The sequence below is a fragment of the Callorhinchus milii genome, unplaced genomic scaffold, assembly GCF_018977255.1.
Source record: "Callorhinchus milii isolate IMCB2004 unplaced genomic scaffold, IMCB_Cmil_1.0 Scaffold24, whole genome shotgun sequence".
Taxonomy (NCBI): Eukaryota; Metazoa; Chordata; class Chondrichthyes; order Chimaeriformes; family Callorhinchidae; genus Callorhinchus; species Callorhinchus milii.
Genome location: NW_024704765.1, coordinates 6,350,868 through 6,367,642, shown reverse-complemented (window position 1 = coordinate 6,367,642; position 16,775 = coordinate 6,350,868). Strand labels below are relative to the sequence as shown.

At 47.5% G+C, this 16,775-nt stretch overlaps 1 protein-coding gene across 10 annotated transcripts in view; it reads right to left on the bottom strand.

Annotated features, from left to right (window-relative positions):
• Positions 1–16,775, bottom strand: part of agrn (agrin) — a 149,905-nt gene that overhangs the window by 24,270 nt on the left and 108,860 nt on the right. For all 10 annotated transcript variants that reach the window (XM_042343623.1, XM_042343625.1, XM_042343624.1 and 7 more), the window contains 12 exons: positions 14,348–14,536; positions 13,182–13,382; positions 10,857–11,002; positions 9,479–9,584; positions 7,069–7,176; positions 6,500–6,664; positions 5,874–6,017; positions 5,403–5,527; positions 4,350–4,455; positions 2,040–2,336; positions 1,355–1,483; positions 395–522 (listed from right to left, as the gene is read on the bottom strand). In XM_042343623.1, the coding sequence (XP_042199557.1) occupies positions 395–522; positions 1,355–1,483; positions 2,040–2,336; positions 4,350–4,455; positions 5,403–5,527; positions 5,874–6,017; positions 6,500–6,664; positions 7,069–7,176; positions 9,479–9,584; positions 10,857–11,002; positions 13,182–13,382; positions 14,348–14,536 (1,844 nt within the window). The remainder of the gene's footprint in view (positions 1–394; positions 523–1,354; positions 1,484–2,039; positions 2,337–4,349; positions 4,456–5,402; positions 5,528–5,873; positions 6,018–6,499; positions 6,665–7,068; positions 7,177–9,478; positions 9,585–10,856; positions 11,003–13,181; positions 13,383–14,347; positions 14,537–16,775) is intronic.

The window sequence follows — 16,775 nt, the reverse complement described above, 5'->3', positions numbered from 1 at the left end:
ACTCTATTCCCTTAACGTTTCAGAGTGTGCGGAGCTTGGCGCATCCAGTATTCATTTGGAAACCATTTAGGTAAGTGTAAGTTCTTTTAAGAACTACAAAGTTAACTGAGACAAGTGCATATTGTGGGAGTCTGAATGCCGTGCAATCAAATGTCCTCTCATGATCGACTGGCTTACCAGGGGTGGGGGGTGGGTGGGGAGTAAACTCTTTTGTCAAATGACTTCATAATCCTGAAAAACCCTCAACTCCACAGAATACCCCAGCCAGCTTCTTACTTTACTTTCACCGTCTTCCTCCCATGTTCCTTACCCTGCACTCTGCGTACGTCTCCCAACTTCCCGAGAAACTTAAAACTTCCGGAGAACAGTTCATCGGTCAACAGAAACCACTTACAGCACTCTCAATACTTCTGGCGGTTTCACCAAATAGTTCAGACTTGGGGTCGTCCATCTCAGGGGTGTAGAACAGTTCCTGACCTTCAACCTCTTCCAAAATGAGAACCCCTTGGAACACCTTAGTGGCTATTGGGAGACAAAATCACCCGGCGTTAATCAATGCCAGAGGCAGCTTTGTTGAGCAAGTTTGCATCACTGTGTGGTTTGAAAGTAAATGATTGGTAGTGCCAGTCTTGGGATTAGTAGGATGAGAGAATCTCTGAATTAGTAGCACGGTGTAAATTTAGGGAAGTGGGGTTGGGGGTGGGAGGAGGGGAATGTTGACATGAGTGAGGCAGGTTTGGTTTGGTAGCATGAAGCCATAAATACCAGATGTTACCATTCGCTTTGCTCCACAGCTCCAACCTGTTGAGGTTAGCAAGAAGAGGTTAAGTAGAAAAAGAGAAAGTAGGTCAGAGAGGATAGGGTTAAACCGTCAAGAAACGATTCTACAGAATAAAGGGTGAATTCCTCTCAGCTACTGAGTGCAGGTGGGTTTGCTCATGACTGCAACTAAATAGGATTTATCTCAGGGGGGGGTCGTGGCATTTGACATAGCGCCCTATCACATCTTCCGAGTCGTCTCAAAGCGCTTCACAGAATATACTGTAAAGTGAATTGACTGTTATTTTGTGGGCGAAACATTCTCTTTTTTCTCTTCTACTGGTGATATGGATTTTTGGGGGACTTTCCTTACACACACACACACATACACACCCTCACAAACATACACACCCTCACACACCCTCTCTCACTCTCACACACACACACACACACCCTCACACACAGGGTCCATTTAGTGAGATGCTGGTAACAAGTCATTTGGCCACGATCCCTGACGAATACTGCAGATCAGGAACCGATCAACTCCGATCAATCTGTCTAGAGGTTTAGGCCTCGTATTCTCGGAGGCACTTACCTGGGCAGTTGCTTCCCTCACCATCGGAGGGTGTCTTTCCATCAGGACAACAGCCGAACTCTGTGTTATCACAGGAAGACCGTTCAATCTGAACAGCTGTCGGGGCAATAATTACAGGCTCGTCTTCACCTGTAAGAATAATAATAATAACAATCCTTGTATTTGATACAGCGCCTTATCACGTCTTCGAGACGAATCAAAGACCTAGAGCAAACTGTAACAAGGCACTAAACAATACTCCTCTCCCGATGTTGCCTGCTATTCGTTACATCTCCTCAATGTTGTTTATTCAACCCTAACAAACTCAGTAATGACAGATGTACTTGACGGATGTACTGATAGGGAAGCAATCAATATTTTTATAAACATCGCTTCACATAATTGCGAAGGATATTAACAATACAAATACATTAGAGAGAAGGGGCTTTAACAAGATACATCATGGATCCTTCTCCCACCCCCACCCAAGCCATGCTCGGTGGTGAGGATCCATTATACCGTGACCTGTGTCCCCGCTGTCTGCTGGTTAGCAGAATACCAGCTTTTCGTAAACGAACCAAAACAACAGGTCAGTCCAACGACTCTCCCTCATTCAGGTCCAATCAATCGGTTAAACACCAAACAGGCCACTGAACTGACCCTGCCTCACTGCACTGCACTGCGGGTTGTCAATCCATGAGATTACCTGAAGTCTCCACTCCGCTCGCTCCATCACCACTTTCTTCAACCTCGTCGCTTTCCATGTCACCGCTGTAATCCCCGCTGCCTGACAGCTCAGGCGGCTCATATCTGTTGGGGAAACCCGGAGTGGATGTGTGCGTGGGCGATGCTGTGGACCTGGTGCTGGTCGTCACTTTGGTTCCTCCCGTGGCTGTAATCGGAGACGTGGTGAGATCTAACTTGCGGGGGATCTGATGGAGCGACTTGGTGGAAGGGACCGTTGTTCTCGAATAGTTTGTTGTGGGCACAGGCAAGAGGGTTTCTGTGGAATCACGGGAAACGGGTGTTCAGAAAAACACATGGCTGGCAACCAAAGCAGTCAATAACAATCTTTGCACATGATACAGAGCCCTATTGAATCAAAGCACATCTCAGAGCGCTTCACAGGAAACTGCTGTCGGGTATAAGAGACTGTGTATTCGCAGGGAAACCTGGGTTTCGCTGGAAATACAGATAATGTAGGCTTCATTCTCTGGCCCCTCCATCAGTGAACAAACACCTTTCCCCCTGAATTCACTGAATGAGTGAGTTTGAACTGGATCAGAATTTCAAGCTCTGTTCAGATGAACAACCTTCTGTGTAAAAGCACATCTCTGCGAGTCCAGTCTTTAACCTTGTGATCACTGAACTTTCACGGCAGCACCAGTGAGGCATCAAGCAACTTGGAAGCAATTTTGTAAACAAAATGATTATGAAACGTTGATGGGAGGAAAATGATTCTTGAAAAACGTAGCAAATGATTGGATATAATAATGAACAACAACAACAAAATTACGTTTGCACAGCCCCTCTCACATCGGGAGGACGTCCCAAGGCGCTGGAGTTCCAAAGGGTGGGAGCAAAGTGGTAGAAGGCCCACCCGCCAATGGTGGGGAGGGTAAGGGGGTGGGGGGGGGGGGCGGTCGTGAAGCAGGCTGGAGCCTGCTGAGTGGAGGGAGCGAGCAGGGTGGTAGGGGGTTAGGAGGTGGCATAGGTCGGGGGGAGCAAGACCATGGAGGGCTTGAAGGTGAGGACCAGGATCTTGAATTGTATCTCTGTGTGATGGGAAGCCGGTGGAGTCGGGCGAGGATGGGTTGTTAGGGTCACGGAGCCTGGTGCGGGAGAGGACACAGATCAGCACTGATATCGCACCCCGCATTCCTTCCCTCTTCACCCCTACCTCCCACACCCCCATCCCTCCCCCACCCCCAAGGGAGGGTAGGGCTAGAAGGGTGGCTGAAGGCGCAATCAAAGAGGAGGGTCTTGAGATCTAAAAGAGAGTTCAGGAGGACTTCATTACGCAGAGAGTGTTGAGAATGTGCAACTGCCGGAAGCTGTGGTTGAAGCAAAAAGCATCAATGTTTTTAAGAGGAAACATGATGTAGACTTAAGGGAGAAGGGAATAGAGGGGAACAGGTGAGGGGATTAGAATGGCCTATCCCTGTGCTGTATTCGTTAATGTAATTCTATTTATAAGCAGCTCAGGCAAAAATCTTCACCTAGCAATTTCTGAATCGCTTTCTCAAGCCTCGACTACCCTCGCAATCTCACCGAGGTAGTTTCTGTCTTGGATTTTAAAAACCAAAGTGTACAATACAACATTTATACGGCTGCATTATTCAGGTTTATGCAATGTCTGTGCCGTGGGCAACTGTCAAGGTTAGTACTTTGCTAACGTGCTGCGCCATTTACATCAGGTGATAGATACATGCACAGACACGGAGGTTACTGGAAATTTGTCATCAGTAACATCACCAAAGGATGTCATGCCCATGAAATTATTGTTAAACATTTGGTTCGACTACATCCACTGCACTGGAGTATAGAATCATAGAATCCTGGAACATTACAGCATAGAAGGAGGCCATTCGGCCCATCGTGCCTGTACCAGCCCTTTGGAAGAGCTATCCAATCAACAACAACAACAACAACAAAATTACATTTATAGAGCCCCTTTCACATCAGCAGGACGTCCCAAAGTGCTCCCACTCCCATTCAGCTCCACTCCCCCACTGCCTCCTCAACCCTTTCAATTTTTTTCCTTACCAAGTGCCTATACAATTCCCTTTTGAAGGTTGTTATTGAATCTGTTTCCACCACCATTCGAGCCGGTAACAGCTCTCTGTGTAAAAAAAAATCGTTCTCCTCATCTCCCCTCTGGTTCTTTTGCCAATGATCTTAAATCTAAATTTTGCCAAACGTTCCCACATTTCTGCTGCACAGCTTCCGCCCATCTCTCTCTCAGAATGAGGAAGCATTGCACTGCAAGGGAGAGTAGGTTGTCGGACTTCCTTACCTCGGCAAGACCCTCGATGAGCAATTGTGATCACTTTGCCCTGGCGGCAAGCAATTGTTTTGAGCTGGCATTCATCAGCGTAGGTTATATCATCAGAGCCGCAGACCTGACGTGATTTAAGGAGAAGAGAAATAAGTAGAGGCCTCACACAATTCCCTTCAGTTACATTATTTAAGAATATTACTCAAGAGCAGGAGGCGTCAGCCTGATACTGCTCTCGCCTCGGAATCAAAAGGTTGGGTGGTTCAAGTTTCAAGTCGCAACTTTGAGCTGACAGTCCAGTGCAGCCCTGGGGGGCGTTTGCAATCGATGTCCTTTGCACGAGTCAATAAATCGCGGTATTGCCTGCCCGTTCAAGTGGACGTTAAAGATGATTTGGGACTTTTCAAAAAGAGAAGGGCGTTTCACCTGCTGTTCTGGCCAACAACCCCCCCAGGTAAAATTGGCTGTTCTGTGGGACACTCCTGCCTGAAGATTAGCTGCTGTGTCCGCTCACAAATACACGATCACTATAGTTTACAGTGTTAAAAAAAAACCTGAGAAGCAGATTGTGGCTTTGCAGTGATGTTAAATCAAATGCAAGGATTATTACGACAACATCAAAGAACTACAGTGAATCGAGCATGAAATGTACTGGGCCGTGAAACTTGCAGATACCGATCTGAGCACCAAGGTTAGAAACAGACCAGAGAGTAAAGTCGCTATTGTGACTGTTCGTCACGCAACACGGACTCAGTGCTAAGTCTGAATGATGTGCGAGAGCTGGCATCACACAGTCACAGTGTGCTGAAACAGCAGATAGGTGAACTTTGTCAACGACTGTCGGATTAGTAGTACAGCCAAGGCTGAGTGCACTTGTGAGGCAGCATTTACCTCTCCTCATCGTCGAAATGTCTCAAAGTGCTTCGCAGGATTGTAAGTGAACTATTAGGCCAACCCGCAATCCCTTGTCTACGGGGATTGAATGAAAATCTGGAACTTCTTCAAATATACGATGAATGGCTTGGCTCACTCTTGCGAGCTGTAATACTCTGGGCTAAGCTGAACTCTTACCTTGGTCTTTTTATTTTCTGGGCAGACTGAGAGAGGACATTTACAATGATATTGTTCGTTCTCCTTTTCGCAGATTGCTCCAAACTGGCACTGAAGATCAGCACACGATTTGGAAGTGGATGGGTCTGTGAGAGAGTAAAATTCTAGCTGAATAAACAGACGTACGTACTGACATCTCTTTTCTGTATCTAAATGATTTTGGTGATTATGCCCACGGTGATGGATATCTACAGATTTTTATGTTGCAATGTTTAACCACATGTTTTGAATGCCTTACATGCAGTTTTTTTTAACCTGAACCGATCTGTTGACTGCTTTGACCACTATATTTGGTCATAAAACCAGTGACAACATCACACCAAGTAACGTTGACTTCCAGTATTTAAACACATCAGTGGCTGCCAATTTTCCGCCCTGTGACTTGGCTCATAAGACCTTACAGTACCCGCCAAGTTCTCCAAATACTCTTACCTTTATCACAGCCGTTCTGGGTTATCTTACTCCCATCAGGGCACTGGTTGCATTTCATCCCAGTGATGTCCGGTTTACAGGAGCACATCCCAGTCATCTGCTCACAGTCATCCCGAACAGCTCCAAAAGGATCGCAATAACAGGCTGGGTGAGGGACGGAGAGACAGAGCGGGTGAGAAGGGGAAACAAAGCAGATTTATTCTCTCTATAACGTAAGGAACATTGGAGAGTCTAACCTCCAAGTCAGAAGGCTGTGGGCTCAAGCTGGGGCTTTGAACTCGCAATCTACACTGACCTCCCAATGCAGCCCTGGGGGGGCACAGGGTGGAGTAGGGGGGAGGAACGGGCCAAGCTATTGTTGGTGATGCCGTCCTTCGGAGGACACATCAAACAAATAAAACTGGTCACTCAATCCATGGCTATCTCCCGTAACATTACTGCGCGCAAATTGACTGCTGTGTTCCCCAACAAAACACAGAGTCACTACACTTTGCGTTAAAAATCCTGTGAGGCACTTCAAGGGGACTCAACGGCACGATAAGGCGCCTGTATCGAACGCGAGGAAGGGTTATTATTCTTAGATCTGATCGCACACACGGGTAGGGCTGCCGTTAAGATTCACTTACGAGTGCAGCCGCTCTTCTCGTCCGTAACGATCCCCCGGAAATTCCAGAACGACGGCTCACAGCGGTCACACTTCAGGCCACCCACACCCGGCTTACACGAGCATTGACCAGTAGTAGGAATACACCCTCCTCCGTATGAGCCGTACTTGTTACACTGACAGGTGCCTGCGAAAGATATTAAAAAAAATGCACACACGGAATATAAACTCTGGATTTGTATACTGCTGCATTTTATTAAAAAAAATAAATGAATCATTTTGAAAGTGTGTATAATGCTTCACTGTTCCGGAGTGATACTTGAACACCAAACAGAAATAAAAGGATGTGGACAAACTTGTTAACGCTTAACCGTAGGAACAAACATACAACGTTCTACAAGAACGGCAAAGAGCTGGTGTTAACACTTGTCCTCCGTTCCACCATCGGTGGCCGCGCTTTTAGCCACTGCAGCCCCGAAACTCTGGAACACTCTCCCTCAATCCCTCTGCCTCGCCCCCTCCTTCCCCGTCTTCAAATCGCACCTTTCAGTCATTCATCGTATCCAGAGGAACCCTGGAATCACAACTCACTTGGGCAGCCTGCGAGACCAACTCCGAGGGCAGCTGTTTCATTGTCAAGGCAGCAGCCGTAGACCGTGTTGCTGCAGTGCCGTTCCAAAGCGGGTGGTGTCTGAGAAGCTACGGAATAAGAAATCAGATTAATTAAACGGTTGACCCACTGGACGCGTCGTGACGTGAATTTGCCGACAGCTGTACCCAGCAGCCAGTTTGCATTTGCATTTGTACCTGAAAGGAAACAACGCTTTCTCCAACTGCGTTTCACAACAGCAACTCCCACCGGGAAGAGCCACAGTAACAGGCGATACCCCTCACCCACCCTCGGGGACAGACCCACGCCCGACAGGACCCATGTCTGGTGACTGCCGTGAGTTGCCACTTGGGAGTTGCCATCAGTGACTCTGGTGGGGAATTGCTGCGCGTTGGTTCCCGATGGTCATATTTTCCAAAGTACCATTGTTCAGCTCTCTGGAGCAGGACTCGTGTCAGCGCTGTCTGTGCTGTTGGCCAGCATCTCTGGCCTGAAGCCACGGTTACAAATCAGTCACATTTGTACAGCAGTCACGTCCCGAGATCGCTTAGTGAAAACGCTGCAAACAGAACTCTTAACGTAGCTCTCCAAGCTACCTTGGGGCTTAAACACAACTGACTCATGACTTGATCTCGCGCACGGTCACACACACAAACACACACATGCATCCAGTATTCTGGATGTTCCTGGGCTCGTCAGCCTGAGAATGCTAGCAGCGGTAAAGTAGAGCGAGCCGAGCACCATCACAGAGAGGGCAACGGAGGTGCGGGCAGGACTGCAATTCCACTGACAGCTTCTGAAAAGGTCACGTTGCTGGTGCAAAGCACGAGTCCTCAACAGATCCCAAGCCCGAGTCCCATTTTAATTAATTTGCACGTTTGAACTCACTGCCACTCCTCCTCCAGGCGGCTCCCTATAATGTCAAACCACTTTGCTGCAGACAACAACAAGAGCGCGGGGAAAGGAATCAGATTCTACATCACTCGGTGTCTCTGACTTTAAGGAAATGTTGGGAGTAGCCCAGCATCGTGCTGACCTACCAAATACCCTGTGCCGTTAAATTGTGGGGCATTGGGATGATGGTCTGAACACGGAGACCACATTGCATCTTGTGGAGGCACTTGGAATCGTAGAATCTTGCTGCACAGAAGGAGGCCATTCGGCCCACTGTGCCCGTGCGGCTCTTTCAAAGAGCTGTCCAATCAGGCTCTTTCCTACGTACCTGGGCGGACAGGAGGGGAAGGAGCAGGAAGTGAAAGTAAGTGATATGTCGCCACTTGTAGCTGGTTAGGAGTAGAAATCCGCTCACCCTTTAGGCAAGAGTGGAACTCTGTGGAGTCCTGTAGCTCAGTGGTTAGAGCACTCGCTTTGTAAGCGAGAGACCTGAGTTCAATTCCAGGCAGAGGGCGAAACCTTGGGCAAGTTTCCTTACTCCACACAGAGCCTAATAATAATCCCTCCAAAAACCCAAAACAATAATAAATTGGTCATTTTCAATCCACGACTGTTTGTGGGACATTGCTGTGCGCAATTGGCTGCCGCGTTCGCCCACAAATATACAGTCAATTCACTTTACAGTGTGTTCTGTGAAGCGCTTTGGGACGTCCTCCCGACGTGAAAAGCGCTATATCAAATGCAAGGATTATTATTATTATAAGCTTGGCAGAGCTGCCATGTTGTGACTGAGAGGGTAATAAAGCTGAGAATAGCATCACATGAGAAATGTGGTTTGACTGAGCTGGTAGCATTGGGACAGAGGACTGTGGTTTCTCTTGATGCTGAAGCTCACAGTCAGGGCCGGGGGGTGTGCCAGTGTCAGAGGTGTGGCCTTTCAGACGAAACCTCAAGTAAATGCTCTGCTTCCCTTTCTTCAAGTGAGCATCAAATATCCTGCTCATCAGCACAGCCAATATCAACGCCATCCAACTGGCACTGGCAAGTCAAGCAGAAGTGCCAATGCGACACTATTGGAAAAGAGAAAGGTCTTGGCCAACAATCTTCCCTATAAATTGCTCAGTCACCCCTTGGCTGTTTGTGGGACCTCGCTGGCACAAACGTCTGCTACATTCGCCTCCAAAAACAGTTGCTACATTTGTCAGTAATTACCGTGCAGGACTTTGATGTGATGAAAAGAAAACACAAGTTCTGAAGAGCTTCCCCTCACCACTGAATCCTCCAGCAATTAAACGCCCGTTTGAGGGGAACAAATCCAGACTTATACTTGCCGAAATTCTCGCCGTTGAATTCTGCTGGGCTCGCAAAGCAAAGCAGGAGCGAGTAGCTCAACCTGTAGCTGTCCGAACCGCGCCACGGCCCCCTGCATTGACATCTCCACTTGACTCGTTGCCCCAATTGGCTGCGGAGTCTGTACTCATTAGCTGCAGGACTCACCCTCACAGATCCCAGGCTTGGCCACTTGGAGATCCTGTTGCTTCTCACAGCGGCTCTTCCTCAGGGAACACTCATTGTTGTACGTCATCCCATCGGATCCACAAACCTACCCACAGGGGGAGGGCAGACAGTCTTGCGTCATTAGTCAAGCAAAGAGTGTTCAGCACCGGGGATCGGGATCATAGATTTTATGAGTCACAGTTTCTGATTGACTCTTAATGTAAACCAAGGGAGAACTGGAGGGCGAGGGTTAGTGATCGAAATCTGCACAAAAAGCAGCTTTTAAAGTCCAATGACCCCAAGATAACTGGGAGCTACTACAGCATTTAAGCCTGCAACTGATATTGGAAAGAATAAGACAATTGGCTTATTATTATCATCATCATCATTATTATTATTAAATGGAGAAAAACAAAACGAATCAGGTAAACAGACTTGCGCATAGTCTGTGAATACCCTCAGCCCGGTCTTCAAATCCCTCCACAATCTCCCCTCTTGATTCCCTACCCCTTTTCCCTGTCTTTTTGTTAAAAAAAAACTTCTAAAAATGTAGCTTTTCAACTGCTTCTTCGATCAACATCTGAAAATCTCCCATTTCCTCTGCACGGTGACCTTTATTGCATTTGTCAAGGTCCCTCAGACATTCTTTAATGTGAAAATCACTGTATAAATGCGCATAAATTCATAAAGTCCTGCCCATAGCGACACGTTACCTCTTAAAAATAGGTTTCAAAATTGAACAAGCTCCCTTTTTTGCAAGCGTATTTTTCTCCCCCATTATGAAAAAGTTCATTCCATGGGAGGGAGGGAGGGAGGGAGGGAGGGAGGTAGGGGGGGACGGAGGTAGGGAGGGATGGAGGGAGGGAGGGAGGGAGGGAGGGTGGTAGGAGGGGACGGAGGGAGGGGGGAGGGGCGGAGGGAGGGGGGAGGGAGGTAGATGGGAAGGGGGAGGGAGGGAGGTAGGGGGGGAACGGAGGGAGGGAGGGAGGGAGGGAGGTGGGGGGACGGAGGGAGGGAGGAAGGTAGGGGGGTCGGAGGGAGGGAGGGAGGTAGGGGGTAGGGGGGACGGAGGGAGGGAGGGAGGGGGGTGGGAGGGAGGAGGGAGGGAGGGAGGGAGGGAATATTAGAATATACATTATATCAGGAATGTATTAGAACCCACAGTTCAGTCAGAACAATCTTGATATCTTCACAAAGTAGCTTTGAGGCGCACGCGAATGAGAGTCTGTCATTTAAACCTGAGCTCAGAGAGCATTCGCTTTCTGACGAACAACAGGAGTGAAGTCTTCACTTTTCCGGACATTATTGGAAGGCTCCAGCTTCATCTTGCTTTGCAGGCAGCCCTGAGCGCTGGCAGTGAGCCGGCCTCTCTACTCACCGGGTTGAAGGGCACGTTCCGACAGACAAATTCACAGACACATCGGTCGTCCTCCATGTCCTCGTCCCATGTGCCTCCGTACTTCCGGCAGCGTTCTTGCCCACATTCCCCGTCCTCGCCCGAACCGGAGCCTCCAGATCCACATTCTGCCGTAACAAGAGCAACAAGAACACTTAAGTGGCGCAAAGCCAGTTCTACAGCAAAACCGTCACATCTGAATGGTTACCTCTGGAGGCAGTGAGCCTCTGGGGGTGTGGAGGGCGGGGGGGTGGGGGTGTGGACGGAGTTATGTTCCTCCGTCCCTCTCCACCAAACTCCGTCATTCAGTATACGTGCTCTCCCTTTCCTTATCCCACAGACTCTGTGTCCATCAGTGAAGTTAAAGTGCTCTGAGACATTACCCTGCTGAGAGGCGCGATATAAGTACAAGCTGTTGCTGTTCATGTTGTCGAAGCCCTAACTCTTTTTCAACTATTGAACAGCGAACATTGTTAACGCTTCAGGAACAGCATCATTTTACCGTCACACGAGTCAAAATAGTTTGATCGTAACACTGAAGGTGAACTAAGCCTTAATGATGGGAGTGATACTGGATACTTTAGTGGATAAATATTCAAGGAAAAACAACAGAAGGTTATCGGGAAAAGGCAGGAGAAAGTGATAGGAGCTGATATCTCCAGTCAGGGAGCGAGAAACAGCACCGATACAATGGGCCTAATTGCATCTTTCTGCTATGATCTAATATAATGGCGGAATCTGAGACTTGATTCCCATTGTCAGAGCGATAAGCTAAGGGGGAAATGATGAGATAAGCGGGAGCACTTCATCCTTGAAAAGAGACAAGTCACAAGGGATCTTACACAGACATGAAAGACATTTAACGGGATGGTGGAAGCAAACTAGAGAACATAATGTTCTGATATGCCAAAGCAGCACAAGAAGTTAACAGGTTCACAGTTAATTTTAGGACAGATGTCAAGTAGTCCATGAGAGCTTTTAAAAGGGAATTAAGTTGACACTTAAAAGATATGGGGAGCGAGCGAGCGAGCGAGCGAGTGAGACAGACCACATGGCATTTATGGATCAGAAACCATCAAGACAGAGCAGACCTTAATGAGCCAATGGCCCCTTCTCTGTGCAGTAACATTCTACAATTTGACATGTGTTCCTTTACATTCTGGAAGGATGAGATCAAATAGGTTGAAGTTTCTTCTGAACCTCTCTTGTGAAGATCCTCTTATAACTACCATGCTAACGTCTCTTTCTCTTTCAAACAACTCAAAGATCTGCTGTGGATCTCAGGCATTCTCTTGTTTTCATTTCACGTTTCCAGAATCCACATCTTACTTCTTTTTAAGCCTCTGAGGATCACAGCTAGCAAACCAAGCGAGGAGAGATACGTCACAAAAGCAACAAGCTGACCAGGAAAGCGAAAAAGAAAAGCCAGCCCTTCAAACAGAAGCTTTCTCGTGTGACACTTTTGCGGTCTTCGTACAAAACAAACTCCATTAATTAAATATTAGCCGCGCACAAAGCTGCTCAGTTGAGTTTATTTATAGATTCCTCTGTCATGTTCCCCACAGACAGCGTCTTTCATAACATGCCTGCATTTAACATGGACTCTTTCCTGGTGTAAACATTTACATACCTTTGAACACCAGCAAAATCAATGGGATATTGATCGGTGGTCATTAAGTAGCGGATTGGTTTGCAGTGCACGGATTAGACAATGCAAACAGATTCCCTGTGGCTGAGCTGCCCAGAGAGCATTCAGGAAGTCATACTAAGGAAAATAATTGAACCCCAGCTTTCAGATCCTCCGCCACTGCCCTTAAGTACAAAATCAAATTGGTCACTTTCTGTCTGTTCTGGATGTTTTAAGATTTTATGCCTCTGTTTCGTAATGCTTCCCAACGTGGTACAAACTCTCTCACAATCTCTCAATAAGCTGCACAGCTAGTCTGTGAAATATAAAACAAATGGCACAATTTTTAAGCTGAATGGGGCTGTTGTCCATGACACCAGGGGAAACATCTTTATTCAACTAGCGCCACGGGGATCTTTAACCTCCCGCCTGAACATGCAGTCGGGGTCTCGTTTTAACGCATCATCTGATGGACGGCACCTCTAAAAGTGTAGCACATCTCCCCCCCCCCGACCCCCATATTGGAACGTCAGCCTAGACTGTTTGAGCTCAAAGTCCCTGACGTGGGGCTTGAACCTACGACCTTCTGACTCAGAGACGAGCGGGCTGCGGGTACTGGACCTCGCCAGGCTGCCACCCAAATGAAGAGGCTGTGCCACAAGCTCACCGCAGTAACGTACCTTCGTCACAGGAGCCTTCCTTCACCACCTCGATTTTCTTCTTTTGCTGACAGCCGGTGAAGTGCAGGACACAAAGCTGCGGGTACGTGATGCCATCGGAGCCGCACACCGGAGAGGACTGCAGGCTCTTACACTGGGGGCACACGCACTGGAGGTTTACGCACTCCGACCCGAACAAGCACACAGTGGCGCCACACGGCTCTGAGAAAACAAACAAACAAACAAACAAACAAACAAACGGCGAGACAGGGATTTACATTAGAACATAAGAACGTAGGCAGAGAAAAAAAAGAAAAAGACCCAAGGTCCATCTAGTTCGCCTCCCACCTTCCTGGCGGTCGCCAAGCACATCATAATAATAATAATAATAGGCGTATGTCCCGAACTACCTCTGTACAATATTCCGTAATGGGATTTCCTAAAAGAAAACCATCTAATCTGCATTTGAAGGAAAACTTTTCACTTCTTTACGGTTGGGGGAACCTTGAAAACGTTAAAACATCTCCACCGTGTCCCCTTTCAATCTACGTGCACCAGCGCACTCGTCTCTTAAGGGGAGGAAGCGTGTTCTGGAGTTGGAGCTGCCTCAGGTGGCTCTCCTATTTGGGAAGATCCGTTTTGAAAGGATTGATGACACTTCCACAGTGGCCACCTGAGCCCCTTCATCACATCTCGCACGAAATGAACGCGATAAACATCGAACACATCAATCTCCTGTTGTCGCGGCCAGCGCGTGTTAAGGCTCTTCCGCGACGGACCCTAATGCGACAAGCACAGAGTGTGCTCCATCGCTAATCAAACCCTCCAAACCCAAGGCTGTCAAATAACAATGAGACGAAGACGAAAACGAAAATAAACCACAGCAAACAGTGAGCTCAAGGCTCTTTGCTCAGGACGTCATCTGCACCTTTCGAGTTAAGGACACGGACTGGTACCTCCATCCCTCTCCATTGCTGAGTGTTAAGAGAAAGTGACGAGGGGACAGGGATCGGCATTCAGTCTATTCGCTCACACTCATCTCATGGTATCCCAATACCATTTGCCTGCCTTTTCTGCGTGCGCTCTGATACCCTAACACACCCAGACATCCAGCTGCGCATAGCTCTGCCCCGGAAGTGGCCTCACAAACACACCTCAGGTACAACTTCGAGTGTATAAGGACTTACTGCATGGCCCGTGCGCTGCCACCTGGATGTCCGTCTGCGTGATACATGCCTGGACGTTCAGCTTACATTCATTCTCGTACGTGTTGCCATCCGTGCCACACACCAGCTGCTGGGAGCTGACACACTCTGTCGGACACACGCACTTCCCCGTCTCACAGATGGCACCAAACTGACAGTGCGAGCAGGGATCTGGAAGGGAAAGAATAATAATAATAATAATAAATAATAATCTATAATAATAAATAATAAATAATAATCCTTGTGGCGCCTTATCGAGTCGTCGAGACATCTCAAAGCCCTTCACAGGATACACTGTAAAGTGGGATTGACTGTTTATTTTGTGGGCAAAAGCAAAAAAAGGATAGAAAAATGTTCCCTCAGGATTGGGAACTGCTTAAAAAGATGGAAGATTCTCAGTGTTTCTGTCTGACCTACGGACTGGTCCTCGGGGGAACGCTGCAGTGCCATCCAATCCTCAACGGCCAAATCCATTGTGTGGCTGGTTTTTCAGGCAAAGCTGTCGGGAAGTGTAACGGACAGTGGAGGGAGGGTGGTGGGTGGGGGGGGGAGAAGGAGAAGGGTTTTCTGCCTCCAGTACAACCCAAAGAACAGTCAATGTGTTGCAATCATCATAAGGTCACACTAAATCGAACGTATGCACGTCTTAATTGACACATCACAGCCGAGCAAAATGCAACCCCTTCCAGTGATTCAAACGTACCGAAATATCTTAGCCCTCTCATTATTAATTTTCTAAACCTTACATCTCCACTAATGAATTCCCAAGCTGGCAGCGCAATCGGTTACCGCGGCAACGGGAAGTAAACCACATCAGTCAAAACTATCTGGATTTGGCATCCGCAGAGAAAGCCGACACTGTTAATAGCTTCACTGTGGTCTGACATCAGGATTTCACCACGACAGAGTCCATTCTCAAGGGACGCTCTGTGGAGACGTAACACGGTCAGAGAGGTGCCATCGGGTTGGGCGGGACATTAAAACCAAGGTGTTGTTCAGAGAGACGTTAAATATGCCGAAGTTTGTACCCGTTTGATTCCCTCCCTGCGAAGGCCATCATCAATGTACGAACTGATGCAAGGCTGCTTGCGTGTGTTCAGTAGTAATGTACACTTGAACCAAGGTCATCTCCTGCTCAGATAGAAAGCTTCCCCCATCAGCAGCACCTGCCACCTGAGTTATAGGGTTTAGCCACTTCAGGAGCGTCTCGAAGACTTCATTAAGCAGAGTTATTGATAACACTCTCAGCGCAGAAATAAAATTGCCGGAGATTAATAATGGTACGTGACAAAGGGTAGAAATTGAATTCCACATAAAATCTTAATGGAATGTCATTCAGTTTGATACACACAATAACCGAGTACAAATCCAGCGACTGGAATAGCTGCCAAGGACGGGAACGCTACACATTTGCCGTAATGTATATTAACAGATTATTATTCAATGAAATTAAACAGTTCCACTGTGAAATTTAAAAAGCAGCAAATTGAAAAGGAGCACATCTTTAGTGGAAATAATTCAGCTCGAAAAGTGCCTAATAATCACCCAAATTCCCCCGCCCCCCACCCCAGGAACAGCCCGCTGACGGAGTAGGCTCCGGAAACTGGTCAAACGCTACCGGAATGTGATGAGAAGCAGAGAGTATTCAGACACAAGAGCGTTTGTGGGGACACTGCTATGCCTAATTGGCTGCACCGTTTGACCCCCGAAATACACAGTCAATTCACTTTGCAAAAGATCGTATGAAGCGCTTTGAGATGTCTCAACGACCTGATAAGGCGCTACATCGAATGCAAGGACTATTAATAAAACCAAACCTTGTTGAAATACTATTTTGTGCAAAATTTTACCTCATGTTTTGGTCAAATGAGCAATCAACTCAAAACTACAGGCCCACCAGACATTCCCATCCATTGCCCTTTTGAGATCTCTTCTCTCCCCTCTTCTCACCCCCCAACCCCCTCACAGCATGAAAATAGCAGGAGACCCACTTTAGGCCTCGAGATGCTTTTTCCAGCATCAAGTCACTGGTTCCGATGCTATTTTCCCAACAAGTGTCTCTCCAACAGCCACTGTCAGGTTCATCAGGTCTTAACTAGCACCTATTTTCGACACTGAATTCTCATTCCATTCTACTTCTCATCTTTACTGTCCTTTTGGATCAGTTTGATGAGAGCATAATGGACAGAGCAACTAAAGCCCCATTAAAAATAAACTCAATGCCCAAGCCTATTTATTTCAGCCATTATAAAGCATTTAATGTTAGTGGGCCTCTGGAGTATTCCTTTGAGGGAAGCGGTTGTCAGAACTTCATCCCAACTGTTATCTTTTCTGTCAAAGTGGAAGCGAAAAGTGGAATCCCTGGTGCTGGAGTCACAGGGCTATTGAAGCTCTTTTACAATGAAAATCG